At 45.7% G+C, this 20,639-nt stretch overlaps 1 protein-coding gene across 1 annotated transcript in view; it reads left to right on the top strand.

The window, feature by feature from the left end:
- The window catches only part of LOC147736636 (glutathione S-transferase P 1-like), a 170,482-nt gene that overhangs the window by 60,347 nt on the left and 89,496 nt on the right, over window positions 1–20,639 (top strand). The window contains exon 2 of the mRNA XM_086953409.1: window positions 16,626–16,661. Coding sequence (XP_086809535.1) covers window positions 16,626–16,661 — 36 coding nt within the window. The remainder of the gene's footprint in view (window positions 1–16,625; window positions 16,662–20,639) is intronic.

The raw sequence follows: 20,639 nt of genomic DNA, 5'->3' as shown, positions 1-20,639 counted from the left end.
TCTAGAGAAGAGCTGTTAGCACAGCTAAACACATTAATAAAAATACATAGGCAATTAGTCCAATATGTAATACGGACTGCAACAGTCCAGCCAGCTGTTAATTCACACCAGCTGACCCCTCATCAGGGGAACACAAATAAAATTACACCACAGAACATACAGTCATGTCTTGGTAAAACACCCGTAAAACGGGAACAAATTCCTTTCTGGTTAGCCCAGAAAATCACTCAAATAGAGGCAGTATTTCCTGATACTACCCCTATTGAGAAACACAGAATCTTGACCATCTGCCTTCCTATGGGAATCGCACCACACGTGGAGGACTGCGACACTTGGGGTACAGTCTTTGCTTCCATTTACACAAAAACACACGGTGTTCCGTCTATGGCGGTAATACCAGACGTGCTAAAACAGATTCAAAATGAATTCGGTCCAGAACCAGCTTTAAATCTAGGTATGAAATTACTGAAAGATTTCAAGCAGGTCACGGCTATATTATTAGCCAATGTAAAGGGAGAAGCAGCATCTGTGGCGATTCGCCAGAAGTTGAGGGAAACAGATATAAAAGATCCTGTTGAGCTTGCAAAAATCATAGAAAAATGCTATGAAGAATTAGGTAGAGACAGCTTGGGTGGGAAACCAGTTAAGCCCCAACTGCTCGAAAATCCAGAAAAATTATTTATTAAAAATAATTTAAACACTCCTAAAAAGAGCTGGGATGGAAATAAACAATCCACTCCCAAGGAAAAAGTTTTCCAGTCCAGAGGAAGGTCTCCTCGACGGAGGGAAAGAACTCCGATTCGAGAACGCCAGTCTCCCCAACGGGAGCCCTCTGAGAAAAGATATAACCTTAGAAATAGGGATAATATAAAAAGACCTGATAGATATCAAAGTATTGATACACGTCCCTCTCGATCTCTTCCACAGAATTCGGAAAGAAGAGGACGGTCAGACCCAGGAGAGCACACCAAGTCCAAAGACAAGGAACCTGCTCAAAATAAGAAATCTCAATTTCAGAAAAAGAAGGTAGCCAGTATTAGAGTAATCAACCATGCCGAGAATACTGAGGACACAGTTGAAAAACGGGGAGTGGGCATTGACAATGTTGGACAGTGCAGCAGAGATCAGTATAGCGCGCAAGAACTTGATGAGTCATCTGGAGACAGTGGACACGAATGAATACATTCAGGTTGAAACTGCCGACGCCAGGCTTAGCGAGCCCCATAAAATATACGAAATAACATTGCGTATGGAGGGTGATAAGACTAGGAAAATTAAGGGTCTATTTTGGGATAAGCTCTCAAAAGGCTATGATATTCTGTTAGCTGAAAAAGATTGGCCCCCGGAGTTTGTCAGGGAGTGCCCTCGTGGCGAAGAAGTGATTATGCCTGCCTTCTCGAATCACATACCGATTCATAAAAAATACACATATGCAAGGAAATGGGCAGTAGCCCAGGCACCTGCATTATATAAAAATCATGTAGGATGGGATGAGGATTCACCGCCTCACAAAATCCAACTAAAAAGTGAACCAACTGCCCAACGGCAGTATCCCATAAAGCAAGAAGCTAAAAAACAGGTCAGGGAGATCTTAGATCAACTTGAGTACCAGGGGGTGATTGAAACATGCACCTCTCAAATGAACAATCCTTTGTTTCCTGTCTCCAAGCCAGACAATTCATATCGTCTAGTTTTGGACTACAGACACCTTAATACATGTTGCAAAACTTTTGCAGTACAAAACTCGCATAGTGCAGCCCTAATGAATAACATAGTTAGGAAAAAATACAAAACGACATTAGACATTTCTAATGGTTTCTTTTGTCAAAACATTGCACCAGAAAGCAGATACTTGACCGCTTTCTCCGCATTTGGGTCACAGAAAAAATTCTGTCGACTCCCACAGGGGTTCAAGAACAGCCCAGGACTATTCTCAGCTAGGGTAACAGAGTTACTACAAATCTATGATGATGAAGCATTATCTTACGTAGATGATATTTATCTCACAGACGACGACTTGGATACTCACTTGAAAAGAGTGAACACCATTATACTTGGGTTCGCAGCAGAGGGTTACAAATTCAACTTTAAAAAGTCCCGAATTGCCCATCTGACAGTACTGTTTTTAGGGTACGAATTATCAAGTGAAGGAAAAAGCCTAGCGGACAACTTCTTAGAGAAGTGCGCTGTACTCCAAGCTCCAAAAACGCTGAAGAATTTACAATCAATACTAGGTTTTCTGAATTTCGGAAGAACTTACATACTAAATTACGCAGAGAGGGTTAAACCTCTCTACGAACTAATAAAACCTGATTTAAAACAAATCAATTGGACTCAAAAACACACAGAAATTTTGAGATCACTGCAAACAGACATGTTAGCAAAAACAAAATTAGATACACGTGACAACACACGTGATCTTGTAATCCGAGTCATCCCAGGAAGATGCGGATTCACATACCTAACCTCTAATGAGGGAGAAAAGGTACCAATTTCAATTAAATCTCACTTGTACACACAAGCAGAAAAAACATTCAGTCGCACAGAAAGAACTGTGAACGCAGTGCAAATCGCATTAGCAAATGAAAGAGAACTAGCACACGGCAAACGGATTAATATCCTTACAGCGGAATCCGCCTTCGAGGCGCTATTCAGCCCAGTAAACCTGCCTACAGTGTCACTGGATCCAAAATGGATACAGTGCATAGATTCTCTAGGAGCGGAGGACGTGAAATACTATTTCGCCCCGCAATACAAAGAACTGAATGATTTAGAATATGAAGAAGAATATCCTCTGCCAATCGAAATCCTGCCTCTCCCACAATACGCCTGTATAATCTATACAGATAGCTTTGTACAGCATTTTAATGTAGAGAGCAAATCCTACAATGCAGCATGTGCGATCATTAAAGGTCGTTGGCTGTGCGGTAAATTCAGACCGAAAGTAACAAAAACTGAATCTGCAAGAAACTGTTCGGTTCAAAGAACTGAAATCAGATCTTTAAAGATGGCGCTCGAAAATGCAGAACGCGAATTCCCCACACTTATCGTGTGCGATTCTCATTTTTGCGTCAATTCTTACAACAACAAACTGCAGAGTTGGATCGAAAACGACTACAAAGATGACACAGGTGCCACAATAAAGCATAAATTGCTTTGGGAACAGGTAGCTCTTTTACACAAAGAACTACAAAAGACTCACGTGATTCACGCACAGAGTCTTCAACGTGATGGCGTTCACGTTGCAGGGAATTCATTGGCTAATACAGCCACCACGGAAGCAACTAAACCGGCTTCCGTAGCCACAAAAAAGCGTACAGATAAGTATATAGACGGGGAAACTATGCTAGCAGTAAAAACGACCGTAAAAGGCGACTGTGCAGCACTACCCGTAAAATATCCACTCAATTATGCATACATAATCGATGCAAACTCCGTTCCTTTTGCTCGAATCCCTGGAATGGGGGATAGAGTAATTCCAAACAGGAGCAGGAGGGGCTTCCTCCTACTGGAAGCACACATGGGGTTGGGTCTGAAACACCAAACAATCAAAGCCTCTCTGAAAGAATTGCAATCAGAGTATTGGTGGCCAGGAATGAGTATAGATATTCAATGTTTTGCTCAAAATTGTGAAGACTGCAACAGAGATCGCAGTAATGAACAGGCCAGTGTAGTTTCAGGATCCCTTCTAGACAGCATAAGGCGGTCTATCTGCGCAATCAAAGAAGAGAAGCGCGTCCCAGTGTACAACGTTTAAGACGAAATACACTTAAAAAATGAGGCCACCAGCGCTCGGCTGACGCTAGAACGGTTATAAAAGATTTGCGAGTCCATATCGGCACATACGCAATTACCACGTTCCATTCTGACCAGGGTCCTGCTTTCAGCTCTCGAGCCTATAAGGAGGCCATGGCCAGCATGGGAATTGGGTTGCGGTATTCTTGTCCGTCGCATCCCGAAGGGAATAGTGTGGTAGAAAGAAAAAACCGGGACATAAAGCAATCTATAACAGCGAAGGTATTAGGTTCAGGCGCTGGGTGGGTCAAACATTTAATAAGTGTCCAGACTAGTCTTAACAACATGCCAAGAAATTCTCTAAAAGGTTTCAGCCCATACGAACTATTGTTCGGAATAAGAATGCGCGTTCAGGACCTCGATAGTCAGATGTCAGTGGTACAAAAAGAAACAAAACAGTTTGAAGTAAAAGACCGTTTGGCTGTTTTACAGGAACTGAATGAAACAAGAAAATCATTAAGCAACATAAAGTTAAAGCAACAGCCAAATACCACTGACGAGGCACCACCCGCAACAGCCCCAGCAAGGCCTGTCTGGATTCCAAAGATTGGGGATCTAGTCAGAGAAAAGATCGCGGTTAAGAAGGAATTTGGGCCTTCTTACAGAAAAGCAGTACCTGTCTTAGCAGTCACCGGAACAAGATCAGTTGTGCTACCGCCCCTTGCTGGTAAAAAGGAGAACAGAGTCGTGTCCATCGATCTGGTAAAACCACAAGCATGTGGCCTATAATCAACAGTAGGCCCAGTGGACTCCCAAGAAACAACAGAATACCCAAACTTGCAACAATCCAAGAGGTTCAAACTGAAAGACTCATCACATTCGATCAGCCTGCAGTGCACAATGAAGGACTATGCAATAATGCCATGGAACTCGTGCCTCTTGAAACACAGATTGAAACAGTTCGTCAAGAAACAACACCAGTCTACAATGATGTGGCATCAGAAAGTGCTACCGAGAGACAGATTGAAAGAACAATCCCATCAATTGACAGAACTGCCTCTGGTTATTTCATCAACTTCGACAACTTCTCTGAAGATTTAAACGACCCCGAAGTGATGCCAGAAACAAAAAAAACTTTTAAAGAAAAAGCAACGGAACTCTTTCATCAACTGAAGGAAATCTACCTAATTTCCCCTTGGCTAGAGTTCTGGTTCGGTCTAGGTGTATTTTTCCTCCTGCTTTGGCTCATCATGGTACTGTGTTTGGGAAAATTCATTGAAGGAAAATATATTAAATGGACACAGCAAGTCAGAACATCAACCTAGTCCTGAAACCACACAGATCATCCCATGTGAAGAAAAGAGAACTGTCAACAGTAAATGTCACAGCAATTCCAATACCTGGTGGGGTAGTATGGGAGAAAACAGACTATGAGATCTATGGTCCGGTCGAAATCCTGAAGTATCCTCATCAACTAAAGGTTTCCTTAAGTGACTTTGTTACACCTAGTACATTCTCTGATGATTGGGACTTTAACAGTATTAATGACATGATGTCTGATTTAGTAATGTCAGCTAGATTCACAGATCATGATTATTTACAAGGTTCATCTAGTTATGAGCAGTTATTCTGTTACACCCACTATGGGGATCATTACTTGCATAAATCTGCACAGCCTAGAAATGTTTTGTGTACAATCAATGGGAACATTGTTCTACACCACCTAAAAGCAGTTCTAAAGCATTTTTTGAGAAATTCAAATATTTTTCAGGGTTTAACACCAGTGATGCAGAAACGTTTTATTATAAACTGTTAGATAAAACAGGAATGAAAACAATGCTGACAAATTCTAAATTGATATATTCAGAAGCATTTTATGACAAAATGATGACATTTGGTTTTGATTATTGGAAAAATAATATTGAAACGAAATCAATTTGGGGTACAAAAGATTGGCAGGTGCAAGGCATAGAAGCACTGTTTAGAACCTGCATGATACCAGAACAAATGTTATTTTTAAATGACACTGTACACCAAACATCTTGTCTTGGCCTAGCCAAGAACAAAGAAATGAAAACACCGTCTATACCAAAGCCAATAGCTGAGAATGCAACTGCAGATAATGAGTTAGACGTGTCACACATTTTACATTTCAACAGAACACATCCTGATTGGAAAAAGTGGTTAATCTGGCCTACAGACACAAATAGCTGTCAAGATAGGTTCCTGAACAAAACACAGGGTTTAAAAATGACCAGATTGGACCCTAGATATTCCCAGAGACAACATCCAGGAATTATAACCACATACAGTGTAGGCAAACTGTGTCCTAGAATGGCTAACTTCATCCACACTGGCTGAAATTAAGCAACACTTGTCTTCGTTAAAAGATGGTGCTGATTTGCGCGATTTCATTCTTGGACCACGCAAACAGCGTCAGAAGCGTTTCATAGCGACCAGTATCTATGCTGCTTACAACGAGGCTTGGAAAGTAAAGCAAATTGAAACTGCTGAAAAAATACGAGAAATTGATCGTATTAATTTGGAAAAAATCACTTTCTGTAGTAGACAATGGGTTAATGACTCTGTCTTCCAGAATATATTCTTTGGACAATATTGTATCCTCTGCCTTTGATGTGATAGACAGAGATTTGCTAATGTTACAACATGGCCAGTCTCAATTACGCTCTATTATAGAACTAGGCTGGACGCTGCAAAATCTTCGTTCAGGCTATGTGCCTTGGCGTCTGATAAACACAACGTCATTATTTTCCATTTTTAACCTTACTGATAAACAGATCAGTTTGGCACAGAAAGGAGCAGACTATACAATTTTGAGCATCGAGAAACTCGAGAGATTACCATTGACAATGTCAGAGAGCCCTGTCATTGAATGGATAATACACGGAATTATCACAATTCCGATAACAACTTTCCGCTTTAAAAAGTGCCTTGAGTACATACCTGCTGGCCAATATGAACAATTGGGTAAGGGATATGTTAAATCCGAATGGAAATTACCATACACTCATTCTTGCTATAGTGACAGCGACAAAAATGTATTTCTTAGTGGTGACAACTGTAAACACTCACTAGGCGGTATACTTTTGTGTCAGGGTATTAATTTACACGGAGCATGCGATGGTAATTCAAACAACCTTTCATGCCACCAGCTAGTCACACCTGCAACTCAGATAGAGCCCTTCTTTATGCAACTCGCAAACGGGAGTTACATTCTAAGAACGGATCACAGGTGCTGTGGCCTCGCGCCCGGACTAAGTTATCTAGTAGAAGTAACGTCCATGGTCAAATGTTGTATGCAAGCATTGTTCCCGAGCGGGCCTCCAGACACAGTGACTCCCCTCTGGCCTCGTCTGAATCTCTATTCTATACGAATTGATACATTAAGCAAAATGAAATCTGTGCTTTTACAGACAACAGTGCCTATAACGTCATCTAAAGAGACGTATGATCTTCTAGTCGCAAGGACGGCTACTGAGGTCCATGACCTTTTATCAACAAATTGCCCCGTGCATTTCGTACAAATACTCGAGCAACTCCTTAACATGTCTAGTGCTACAAGCATCCCAGGCATATTTAAGACAGTCTTTACGGGACTGCTAACACCCTTCCAGGCAATTTTGGGAATCTTTCCTAATTTTGTGCACTCCATCTTTGGTGGTATTCCACTATTTTTTGGACTCATCGCAGGGATTCTATTTTTGACCCTCCTGCTACGTTATGGCAAACCTCGGCTCAGACATAGCTCCCATGGGAATGGAAGAGACAATCCTAGCAATGCGCTACAGGGACAGGATAACTAACGTCCTCGGATTGGCCAGGCTGAGAGATCTAAACATGACCTGGTTCCTTTCATTCAGACCAATATGGCAAAATTGCATTTTACCTGTGCTACGGTGTATGCTTTGCGGCGATGAATGCGTGTTGGACATCTGTCTTTCACTTCCATCAGCAGTACCAACGGACGTCGATACTTTGCTAAGTCCAATAACGGCTCACGCATTGTGTTGTCCCCAGCGGCTACCAATCCTGATGACGGCATTTGTGGAGACTCCTGTACTACAGCCAAGTGGTATCAGTGGAGCGAGTGACAAAAGCAACATCATCCAGGTACAACGTTCTGTGAGCATTGCTGATCCTGCATTCGATGACAGCAATCATTCTCACACCTGCCAAGTTTCAGCGCTATCTAATTTGGTTGAACTATCACCTGATTTTGTAGACCAATTCTTTGCGAGCCTGTCTGATACGATGTTCTCACCCACAGAGAAACAATAACTTTTGAAAAGCTTTCCGACACACAGCGTTCCCATGAACTCTGAATTCGGCCTTCAGTTTTGATCAACATGAAACTGCCAGGAGCTTTGGTAAACTGATTTTTTCTTTGAATTGGACAATTTTTTAAAAAAAATATTGACCCTCTCCTTTTGGCACGAACAATTCTTTGCTTAACGTAAAAACTATTCTTAGAGAACAGAAGCTTCACACTTCTATTTCTAAACACATCTAGAGACATAACAACATAACACCAGCCTCTAGCACACATGTTATTACAATGCATTTTTATGTGATGATTTATCTCGCATTTCTTCTGTCAGAGATACTTCATGTGTAATTCTTTTTGCATAATCGTTCATTGACTTCATATGCAATACCTTTTGAATGATTACTATGCTTTAAAAAACGTACAGTACCTAAATTCCATGTATTACAAGTACGCCTATTTCGAATGCATTTATGTATTTTGGGGTGGGCTATGTTACACAATGTTACACATACATCTAATTGCTTAGTTTTAGTAATTTTGATGGACATGAATTCGTGGAGTGGGTGTCATGTGCTTATCTAGGTTCCTGATCGATACTGTGACCTTATGCCCCTATTCGGCTATAAATCCATTTATTCCCTATATTGGCATAACCGTTCAAGTGCGATTTTCTGAAAAGTCATCTCTGGCCTCACACGAACAGAGCCACATTCCAGCATGACTCTCTGCTACTTCCTTTGCGACCAATTAGTGCAATGACAGAGCAGCAGTCACTATCTGATATTCCTAGATAACACTCCGAGTTCTTCAACAAGATAAAAACTTAGCAAACCTGGAAATCCCCGCTTGCTATGTTTTGATTAGTAATAGAACTCTAATGAGCAACTGATAGCTGCCACTTCCTAGTGACATCTTTAATTGACGTCTTATGTCCAGCAAACTTGCGTCAAACCCGGCACCTGTCAGGTATAAATATTACCAACGTTGCCTTAAGCAATGAGCGAACATGTTGCTGATGCCAGCTGCCTGCATGACCCCGTGTTGGTAAAAACTAGCACTCTGTCGCTGCAGCCTGCTATCCTGTGGTGGTGAAGCTACTGATTACCATTATCGCCGCTACAGCGCGACCTATGGTGCAGTACGCTTGAGGAGCCGTGCAGCCGTCCTCTGCGAAGACATCCAGCCCAGCTGCCCGCGGACGCTGTCACCCCTCCTTCCTCCAGACGCGCTGAGAGAAGCCGCTGCCTTTCTCGTGCAGAGAAATCCAGTCCCGGCGCTTCCAGTTTACCCTCGCAGGTGACTGGGAAATCGAGAGAGACCCCTGAAGGAGATACCAATCCTCCATCATTCTATTCAGAGGTATGGTGTTGACTAAACCCTTAGAAGAGAATTCTTGAAACAAACCTTGGCAAAACCAACTTAACTTAAGCTACTTACTTACTCCCCCTTCTCACGTGTTAGGCCTAGGTCAGGCACACTGGGGTAGGCTTAGTTAGAAGCACCAGTTGAGTATGTTAGCCTAATGTATATATGACTGTATATATGTTTTATTACTTTTAAACCATTGTATGGCTAAGAAACCATATCAATGCTTTTACAGTTCTATTTCGCTATTCTTATCTTACTGTACGTACTTTTTATAATAACAGTTATTGCAATTGTGGCAATACATTTCTCTTGTATGAGAAGAAAGACTGTTCAATAAATGTTAACCTTTATTGATACACGCCCGTCTCTCTATTCTCTACATATTGTGAAAGTAAACTGCACTAGACTGACTGAGTGAAATCTATGTCTATTGTTTCACACGACCCTAGAGATCGACTCTTGATCTGAGGAGCAAAGTTGTCATGTTGCACGGTTGTTGGAAAGCTGAATCCCTTCTTGTCTGTGCCAAGGAAGCTGATCACTTCCTATGCAGAGAAGAAAGTTTCCAGTGACCTCTGAGCTAGTTGGTAACACAACCCAATTAAGTTTAGCATAGTCAGTGGAGGCCTGGAATATAAGCAGTTCCACGTCGATACTACTGTTTATGTTATTCCAATGCGCAGGGCCTAGTGGGAAACTAGGAACTACACTACAGCCTCATCGTAAATTAGGTTACCTCCCCCTAATAAAGGCCCAGAAGGAAAGGAGCAGAGCCAGGTGCAGAAGATAGAAAAGCAGGATAAGGGATGTTTGTGGGTTGTAAATGGGCAAGGCTACCGGCTTCGGCCGCCTAATCATGATCAGGCCAACGAACACAAGAACCAGTATAGCAGGACTGGCCTCGGGCAGAGGAGGCAGCCTTTGTCGAGTCATGCAGCTACAGCGTGTTCTGTTCTAAGGTGCACGTGTCACTGGAAAGGTGAATCGCCGGCTAAGCCTACGTGTCCTTAATCGAAATGAAGTAATCAGAGGTTATTGCGTATGTGAGGGCAAGAAACACAAAATGGCTGCCATGATCTAAGATGGATGCCATGGGTAGATCGGAAATGTGTTTGTAACAGGAGTACTCTTGCTCGTAGCATAGCGAAAACACCAGGATATGCTAAATGGATCATTTGCGGTTCATTGATACCAAAATTATGTATTTCCGACAATATTGAAAACCCGGGTTCAAATCGTCACGGAACCTCATTCTGTTGATATGAACAAGGCTTCTAACATGCCCCCAAGTCAGCTTAGGCTTGGCCACGCTCTTCCTGGGCCCAGCTGCAGCAGAACAAGATGAGGTTTGTTCCTGGAACCCCACATTGGAGAGTGCACTACCTGCTGACACCTGGGGCACACAGACCACTCTCATTGGCTAGCCTCCTCTGGTAGAACCAGCCTATACTGGGGTCTTGCTGTACCGGTATCTGTCTGAACAGTTACTCCTGCAGGCTCGGTAGGGTCCTTCCCTCTCTCTGCTGGCAGGCCGGTCTCCTGATGCTTCAGGTCAGATGGACGGCTTATTCAAGCAAGGAACAGACTGAGGTGATGGACCCTCATCTCTGGGAAGCTGGCTGTAAGACAGACACCAGCTCTGGTTGCACTGCAGACTTCAGAGAACCCTCCAGAGCTCTCCTTTCCTTGTTCATTGTAGATTCCACTTTCGTAGAGTCTAATCATACAGGAGATATGGATGCAGTGTCTAAGAACTTGTGTGGGCTGGTTCTCTTTTCAAGTGTCCTTTCCAGGATGCTCTCCAGACACCCTTTTTTGTAGAGTGGTGCTCCTGATAGCAGGGTAGCCTCCAGCCTGATCGACCCACAACAGAAGCACCTGCTGCGGTCAGCCACACTGAAGAGTGATCACAGGAAAGGCAAACCGCTGGCCTCCCTCAGGCGTCCCTTTCACATTGAACAGCAGAGACTGCAGTCAGTTCCTTCACCCCATCCCCTACAAAAAACGGCAGTGCTCCAGGGAGATTAATCAGGAGCTCCTCTTAGCAAAAGGTATAATTACATTTTTAAACAGACCTCTCCTTCTGTCTCCCCACTTTAGTGTCTAGGTCTCCTCGCTTCAGCTTTACGTATGTCAACATCTCACTCCACTTTACTGTCTAGGGGGCATATTATCAAGGACCAGTGTTAAAATTACTGCTGTTTTATCGGCAGGACACTGCCGATAAAACGGCGATAATGGGCTTGATAAGACGCCCTTGTCAATTCCCATAGAAGCCCATGTTCTGGTGTTAACCTGAGCTATATTGGGAATTAACAAGGGCGTATTATCAAGCCCATTATCGCAGTTTTATCTGCAGTTTCCTGCCGATAAAACGGTGATAATTTTAACACCGGTCCTTGATAATATGCCCCTAGGTCTCCTCGCTTCAGCTTTACGGATGTGAACAATACACTTCCACTCTCTGGGAAAAGACCCACACATGCACTTTGCTCAGAAGGCAGCCAGGGGCATCCACACCTGGCTCCCACAGACCACAGGCCACACACACAGGCACAACATCCACCTGCAATGTTAGCGCCTACAAGTGGGACTGAACACGAGAGGGTCAGTACCTCTCCCCTCGGGTGGCGCAGATAAAAAGGTCCGGTCACTATTATGGGTTCACTAAAAATGCAGTGGCGGCTCCTCCGCTATCACGGAGGAGCGTTGCCCCACTGCTTTTAAGCTGGGCAACATAAAAGTGACATAAAATTATAATAACTTTGAGTTATTATCATTTTTGATTTCTGTGCTGCTTTGCGGGCGGTGGGCGGAGCTGTTCTTCTCTCGGAGCAGGGCAGGGGTGGAGTGGTTTGCCCACTCCTAAATGCACATGACTGTTTGACTGGCCCCCTTGGGCTGCCCAAAACAGTTATGCCCTCATTCCCTGTTCTCAATGCAGGCTGCATTAGGGCCTGCGTGGAGAGCATGCCAAGGCCCGATTCCCTGGCTGAGCATCGAACCAGGACACGCAAACAAATCACAATGCTGCATTGCAACATTGTGATTGGTCAAGGGAGCCTGGGTGTTTACCTATCACAACACTGCATTGCGGCATTGTGATTGGTCCGGGGAGCCTGGGTGCTTACCTATCACAACACCGCATTGCGGCATTGTGATTGGTCAGGGGAGCCTGGGTGCTTACCTATCACAACACCGCATTGCGGCATTGTGATTGGTCAGGGGAGCCTGGGTGCTTACCTATCACAACACCGCATTGCGGCATTGTGATTGGTCAGAGGAGGCTGGGTGCTTACCTATCACAACACTGCATTGCGGCATTGTGATTGGTCAGGGGAGCCTGGGTGCTTACCTATCACAACACCGCATTGCGGCATTGTGATTGGTTAGGGGAGCCTGGGTGCTTACCTATCACAACACCGCATTGCTGCATTGTGATTGGTCAGAGGAGGCTGGGTGCTTACCTATCACAACACTGCATTGCGGCATTGTGATTGGTCAGGGGAGCCTGGGTGCTTACCTATCACAACACCGCATTGCGGCATTGTGATTGGTCAGAGGAGGCTGGGTGCTTACCTATCACAATACTGCATTGCGGCATTGTGATTGGTCAGGGGAGCCTGGGTGCTTACCTATCACAACACCGCATTGCGGCATTGTGATTGGTCAGAGGAGGCTGGGTGCTTACCTATCACAACACCGCATTGCGGCATTGTGATTGGTCAGATGAGACTGGGTGCTTACCTATCACAACACCACATTGCAGCATTGTGATTGGTCAGAGGAGCCTGAGTGCTTACCTATCACAACACTGCATTGCGGCATTGTGATTGGTCAGAGGAGCCTGAGTGCTTACCTATCACAACACTGCATTGCGGCATTGTGATTGGTCAGAGGAGACTGGGTGCTTACCTATCACAACACCGCATTGCGGCATTGTGATTGGTCAGAGGAGCCTGAGTGCTTACCTATCACAACACTGCATTGCGGCATTGTGATTGGTCAGAGGAGCCTCGGTGCTTACCTATCACAACACTGCATTGCGGCATTGTGATTGGTCAGAGAAGCCTGAGTGCTTACCTATCACAACACTGCATTGCGGCATTGTGATTGGTCAGAGGAGCCTGAGTGCTTACCTATCACAACACCGCATTGCGGCATTGTGATTGGTTAGAGGAGACTGGGTGCTTACCTATCACAACACCGCATTGCGGCATTGTGATTGGTCAGAGGAGACTGGGTGCTTACCTTTCACAACACTGCATTGCGGCATTGTGATTGGTCAGAGGAGACTGGGTGCTTACCTATCACAACACCGCATTGCGGCATTGTGATTGGTCAGAGGAGCCTGGGTGCTTACCTATCACAACACTGCATTGCGGCATTGTGATTGGTCAGGGGAGCCTGAGTGCTTACCTATCACAACACTGCATTGCGGCATTGTGATTGGTCAGAGGAGCCTGAGTGCTTACCTATCACAACACTGCATTGCGGCATTGTGATTGGTCAGAGGAGCCTGGGTGCTTACCTATCACAACACTGCATTGCAGAATTGTGATTGGTCAGGGGAGCCTGGGTGCTTACCTATCACAACACTGCATTGCGGCATTGTGATTGGTCAGGGGAGCCTGGCTGTGCTTCCTGTTCCTTGAGTCAAGACAAGGAGAGCAGGAGCAGAGACGCGGGACCCGGGGGCAAGGTAAGCATTTTATTTTATTTTTTAAATTGCGCATAACCCCTTCCGGCCCCGTGCGCCCTCTCGAACCCTCTAACCCAGCGCCACCCCTCCCCCCCGGGGCCACCCGTAAGCCAGGCCGCCCACCACTGATAACTCAGTTCTGCTGCCCCCACAGCTCTATCTACTAAATTGTGACAGGAATGATAATCACTGTTTGTATAATGCGCACCCACTGGTTGCGCCCCTCCAGGTCACAGGATTGGTCTAGAATCTAGATGGAGGTGTGGCGCCAGGGTCATAAATCAAATACCCGGATGCCAGATGCGCACAGTCCAGACCCCAGGCCAGTGGAACACAACTGTACAGCATGCAGAAGACAATAAGGTGTTCAAGGTCCTTTCAAGGTCTGGCTACAGGCAGCGTTAGCTCTCCGGGAGACTTATTATCACTACTTTGCTACAATTCACTGAGGGTTTTGTCACTGTCCCAGTTTTGGCTGTTAGGTTCATATTCCACTTCCTGGGGAGTGCCCCCCTTGCAGGACATGAGGTGTGTTTGTGTTCAGGAGAAGCAGCACCATCTGGCAGGTACTGTGAGGTGAACGCCAAGGCCATCTTGAGGAGATGGCGTCCCCACTATTAATCATCAGTGTAGAAACTAAACCACTTCACTGAACGCATAGGAAAATACATTTGCGAGGTATGTTGCACCTAATGCAAATATGATTTACTTTATTCCATGCTAGGTTCTGTATGAGTACAAGTGCTCCTAAGTGCCATTGTGTGAAGTGCAGCCCAAGGCCCATTACCTTTGCTTTCTTTTCAATATTAAGTTATTTGTAACTTATATTTTCACCGAAGCAGCTGGGAGGATCCTTCATCTTATGTGAGGTTGTCTTATCCTTGAGCCTTCCACTCTCTCACTCACTTGCTCACTTTTCCCTCCGCCTCACTCCAGCCTCCCAGGAAGCCGCTCCAGGAACACGCCACATCTGAGCTGCAGCAAAGCACATCCTAAAACCAGAGCGCTGACCTACAACCAGCCTGGCCTGGCCTGGCTCCTGCCAGCAATCCCCTCATGTAAGATGGCGGCTGCATCAATATGAGAGGCCTCCGCCATGTTAGTGGATGGGATTTGTCTCAAGAGCCAGAGGGGGCCCATATTTTGCAATGTTTCTTCTGTTTCCATGACAGCTCATCTCCTACCACAGTAGCTGCTTACACTGTGCTCAGGCAGGACCACCAACAGGGCATGCGCCACATTCAATGTGCCCTCCTCCCCTTGAAGACCACACCCCCTCAGCCAGGAGCACTCTCCGTGCAGGCACCATTATGTCAGCCTGAGGGTGATGCGGCACACTGCACCAAAGCCAGGACTTCTGCAAACCTAATGGGAAACTGCTTAATCAGTGGTAAGGATGGTCCCTGAGTCTGGCCCCATTCATCCTTCAGTCCAGTCCTGTTGATCCCTGAGTCTGGCCCCATTCATCCTTCAGTCCAGTTCATCTGTACGCCCCTCGACTGATTGTCTCCTGTCTCTGTCATTCGTCTTCTTGACCAGACTCTTTCTCCATGCAGTATCCCACCTTAGGGCTGACCCCCATGACTGTCTACAGCCATCAGTACCCGTGTGTGGCTGCACCTCCACCCATATTCTCATGTGTCTCTGTCCATTTCCTCTTCTTGAAAAGTCTCTGCATCTGACTGACACACTTCCGCCCTGCACCTGCCTCAATGTCCCATCCCTCTGTAGGCCTGTGACATGTCTGCCTATCTCTATCAACTTCTGTCTCCGAATGCTAAAGCTAGACCGCTTGGCTCTGCCAATGCTTGACGCTCCTGTGGCTGTGTCTTCACTTTAGTCTTTCTTCAATGCCCAGTGTACACCCCGGTCAGCATTTTACAATCTATACCACTCCTCCCCCCCATCTAAAGGGGTGCTAGCCTCCCTGGGGACTTCTTTCGCTTGGGTGAGAAAGGAAGTGGATGAGTTGTTTCCAGGGTTCAGTGATGGTGGAGGGCTGGGGGTTCAGCAGTGGCCCCAGGACTCTCCTGTGTCCTCACCCCATTGTACTCCCTCTGTGTGTGATGGTAAAGCTCCTCGAGAGGGCAGTGAGGTGCACTGCATTCTGGGAAGCAGCATCTGAGGGGGGCCTGTACCTGTGGTCAGTGGGGGTTCCTCTTCATTGGTAATGTTTACTGACACTAACAACGTTCTGCCATCTGTGCCCACCATAGGGAGCTCTATAACACATGGTCCAATTATATTGAATGTTTCTTCAACATGTGTTGGGTTTCCTAAATCCTCTGTACCATGGCAGTCCTGAAAACAAACATACAGAGTATTTGAACAGTCTTGGCAGCGCCAAGGAGGCAATCACGCGCGGCCCCACACAACAGTGCGTGATGCTCCCTTAGGGATAATGTCACAAGACTGTGGTTGTGTCCTGTGTGCTCAATGCTGTCTCTGGGAGAGGCACCAGCACGCCTCTCCTGCTGTGTTTGTTTATCTGTGTACATTACACATTGTAATAGTTTGTTTTCCTTCTTGCAGTGGCACAGTACACCATCACCTACTTCGATGTCCGCGGTAAGTACAGTGTCATCTCCTTTTTCAAGCTCACAGGGACGGGAAGGGGGGGGTCTGAGGAGCCGCGTGACCTGCGTGATCTTAGCATGACCAGTGTAACTGCTAACATCTTACTTGCCTTGAGCTCACAGCGGAGAGCTGATCCCATTCCTCTACTGAGTCTGGAAGAAAGAAATTGTTAGAGCCCTCAGGAAGAACCACTGTTTATAAAGAGAGGTGAGGTCATTGAATATGACACCCTCTGCCCTCTAAGGCATTGAGTGCTGCAGCAGCCTTGGAATGACTGCCCTCTGTGGCCAACAGCGTGTACTGCAGCAATGACACCGCCTCCCAACTGTGGCATTAAGTACTACAGCAGCCCTTGGAATTCTGCGAAAAACAGACATACCATCGCATGCCTTACATTGCATGCCTTTACAACGCGGTTGTTACAACGACTGCGTTGTTCCAACGCGAACTAATACGTTGCAAGTCGCTTCAACGCCTTGCTCTAGGGGGCGCACTGGTGTTGGATTTACAATCCAATACCTTCCCTGGTGTTTCACAAACTGGAGTCAGAATAATAAATTATTCTATTTCTTCGTCCAGCACGGCCCCTTAAGCAATTCGTTGAAATGACTTGCGATGTAATGGTTCAGGTTGTAAATGCATGCAATCTAAGACATGCGATGTAAAGGTATATATTCAATGACTGCCCTCTGTGGCCAGCAGCGTGTACTGCAGCAGTGACACCACCGCCCATCTGTGGCATTCAGTACTGCAGCAGCTGTGGCAATGACTGCCCTCTGTGGCCATGAGTGTGTACTGCAGCAATGACACCACCTCCCATCTGTGGCATTCAGTACTGCAGCAGCCTTGCAATGACTGCCCTCTGTGGCCATCAGCGTGTACTGCAGCAGTGACATCACCTCCCTTCTGTGGTATTCAGTACTACAGCAGCCTTGCAATGACTGCCCTCTGTGGCCAGCAGCCTGTACTGCAGCAATGACACCACCTCCCATCTGTGGCATTCAGTACTACAGCAGCCGTGGCAGTGACTGCCCTCTGTGGCCATCAGCGTGTACTGCAGCAGTGACACCACCTCCCTTCTGTGGCATTCAGTACTACAGCAGCCTTTGGAATGACTGCCCTCTGTGGCCATCAGCGTGTACTGCAGCAATGACACCGCCTCCCATCTATGGCATTGAGGTAAGCTATCTGTGAGGTAATACAAAGTGTAGGATAAGACAAGGTTGGTCAGAGGGCGGTTGGAACTAGGAGTTTGGATGTAGAAGGTTCTTCTGTTCCCATTTACTGCAGAGTTGAGCATAAAGGCTCATTTGTACACCAAGTTGGAGTTTGCATCTTCACTACAGAGAAGTACTGCGGCTTTGCCATCTTGTGACTTCAGTGGCCAGGGAACGGCCCCGCTGCTACTGTGAAGCTGTGTTGTTGAGGTTTACAGTCCCTGGCCCCATTACTACTACACCATGTCAATGTGTTCCCTCGATGAACAGCGATCGCTGCTACTACAATCGAGTTACTGGCTTGGACTGCCCTCCATTACCTAATAAAATAATTACAGACATAGCATTATGTGATGTGAGTGCTAAAGGACAGAAGTACAGCAATTCTATGTTATCAGTGAGCAGAACTAAAGCTAGCAAAGTGTCTCCCCCCCATGGTCATTTAGTGGAAGTACAACCATGACATTGTCTACCTGCTATGACTTGGTCATTGAATCAGACCCCCAGAATATTGCAATTTTCTAGTTTTTCAACACAAAAAAATGTGAATCAGCTCTTTTGTTAATTTTACAAACATGCCCACAAAATTCTATTTAAAAAAAAAATTAGGCTGACCCCCCTCCCCCCTCCCTTTTACCAGCTCCGGGTTGCCCTATCCCAATAAAAGTAGGGTGAGCAACAGGCCAGTTGGCGGCAGAGGCGTTGTGTTCCTCTGTCACCTGGATGTCAACAGCATACAAATCTGCTTCTTCTGTGCTGGCAGGCTGCTGCCCAGCCCCCTGCATACCCCCCTGTCTCCAGGGGATCCCTCCTGTCCCACTGCTCCTTGTCTCCTGGGACCCTCCACCTCCCTGCTGCCAGCTGACCTTTGGTACAACCCCCACTGCGTCCGCTGCCTCCTCTCTCATATGACCCACCCCGCCTCCTGCCCGAGGACACATTCATCTGGCCCCCACTATTCCTCCTCCAATTCCAAGTTTCTCTGCCCCCCTCAGTGCTTCTGCTGTTCCCCTCTACACCTTTGGATGGGGGTTGAAGAATGGCAGCGTTTTCATATTGAAATCTGCACTCACTGGCACCAGACATCCCTTGGTGCCAGTCTTGATGCTGCTGGGCGCCCTGGCACAGCTTCCAGGAGTCACAAACCAGAGGGATTCATCTGTATGTTTGTGCCAAGCTCATTTTCTGCCTGCTGCAAATATATCGAAAATGTTGCTTTTTTACCATAAAATTTGCTATTCCACACCACAAAAATGCTGGGGTGTCTGCCCATGTTATTAAGAGGATCTTTCTTGCCAGACTGTAAAATTTGAGCCTCAGCCTGGTCTAGCCAGTGTTGTCTAGGAGCAGCTCTGCCCTGGTCAGCCTTCCATGGCCTCCTTAGAGAAGCAGCTATTTCAAGAGCTGTCCTTCCAGTGAGTGGAATTGTAAAGTGATGTCCTCGGCTGCCCTCTAGTGTCATTGAGGAGAACTACAGCTAAGTCAGGCCCTCTCCACCTTAGCATCACTCACTTCTATGGTTCCTCACACTGATGAATAAGATGTTTCAAGCACTCATTCCTCAAAGCGATGGAAATCAACGTTAAGTTGTTTCATGAGTTGAAATAACTGAGTTTAATGTAGTTTCAAAGCCAGTGGCGCATCGCTAGAGGCATGAGGGTCGGGGCTTCTTGCAGCCTCATGTGCAAATCTAGTTTGGGGGTCGCATATGGCCCGAATTGCAGAATCGGGCTGTTTGTGCGAGCAAAAAAAAACATTTTTAATTGTACAAAAGCCAAATTACGACTCCGTAACGTGTTTCCAAATCACAATTGGGCTTTTGAATGAGAGTTTGGAAGGAGCATGTTTAAGACGACCCTTCCAAATACTGATCCACAGCAGTGTGTATTAATGTTTTGTGACCGAATACTAGTCGCAACAATTATTATTTTACTACCCGTCAAAAGAGGTGGTACCAATTAGCAAAAGAGAATGTAAAAAAATGTATTTTTTAAGAGCACGCAGTGGTCTCACTAAAAAGTTTCATTTTCTTTTTTTAACTCCATCTTGTTTTCCTGTATGGAAAACAGGAAGTATTTATAAAAATAAATAGCTTTATTTGAAAGCAATCACAGGCATGATGGTCTGCTGACCCCAGAAGGCCGCTATCCCTGTGATTCCTAATGGGTCACAAATGGCGACTTACCTCATTAATATTCATGAGGTGGCTCGATTCGCACCCACAGTGGGAACTGCTATTTTAAGAATAAGCACAGCACACTAATCCTTTAGCGTGCTGTGAAGTCACATGCTTGAATGAGCTTAGTGGCCCTGGGATCAGTCCTGGCTTGATTTGGCATTTTAGGAGTGGAGGTGGTGTCCGAGGAGGGTGGAGGGCAGGCTCGTGATAATGCTTGTTCTCCGGCTATCTCCCCGAGCACACAACCATGTTAAATAAGCATAAAAATATGCACTTTATTTGGGTAATAAGATAATACATGATACATCATGCTGCATATAGAAACATACATGTCTCAAGTGCATTAATATACTTTTGATTACCACATTAAAAAGTATAGTAAAAACAACAACAAACCAGCAGGAAACTGTTAAAACATAGGGTCAGCAACTAGCAGAACAACACCTAAGCAACTTAGGACAGTGCTGCATTATTCCTTTTGCTCACTCTGAATTCTATGATTGGTCTGTTAGAGAACTTTTGTGGTAGCGCAGAGGCTGGGTGTTAAACCGGTCAACCTTCGGGTGGTCTTCC

Source organism: Lissotriton vulgaris, chromosome 1_2 (assembly GCF_964263255.1).
Source record: "Lissotriton vulgaris chromosome 1_2, aLisVul1.2, whole genome shotgun sequence".
Taxonomy (NCBI): Eukaryota; Metazoa; Chordata; class Amphibia; order Caudata; family Salamandridae; genus Lissotriton; species Lissotriton vulgaris.
Note: the sequence above shows the minus strand (reverse complement) of the source record. Positions and strands in the feature narration are given on the sequence as shown.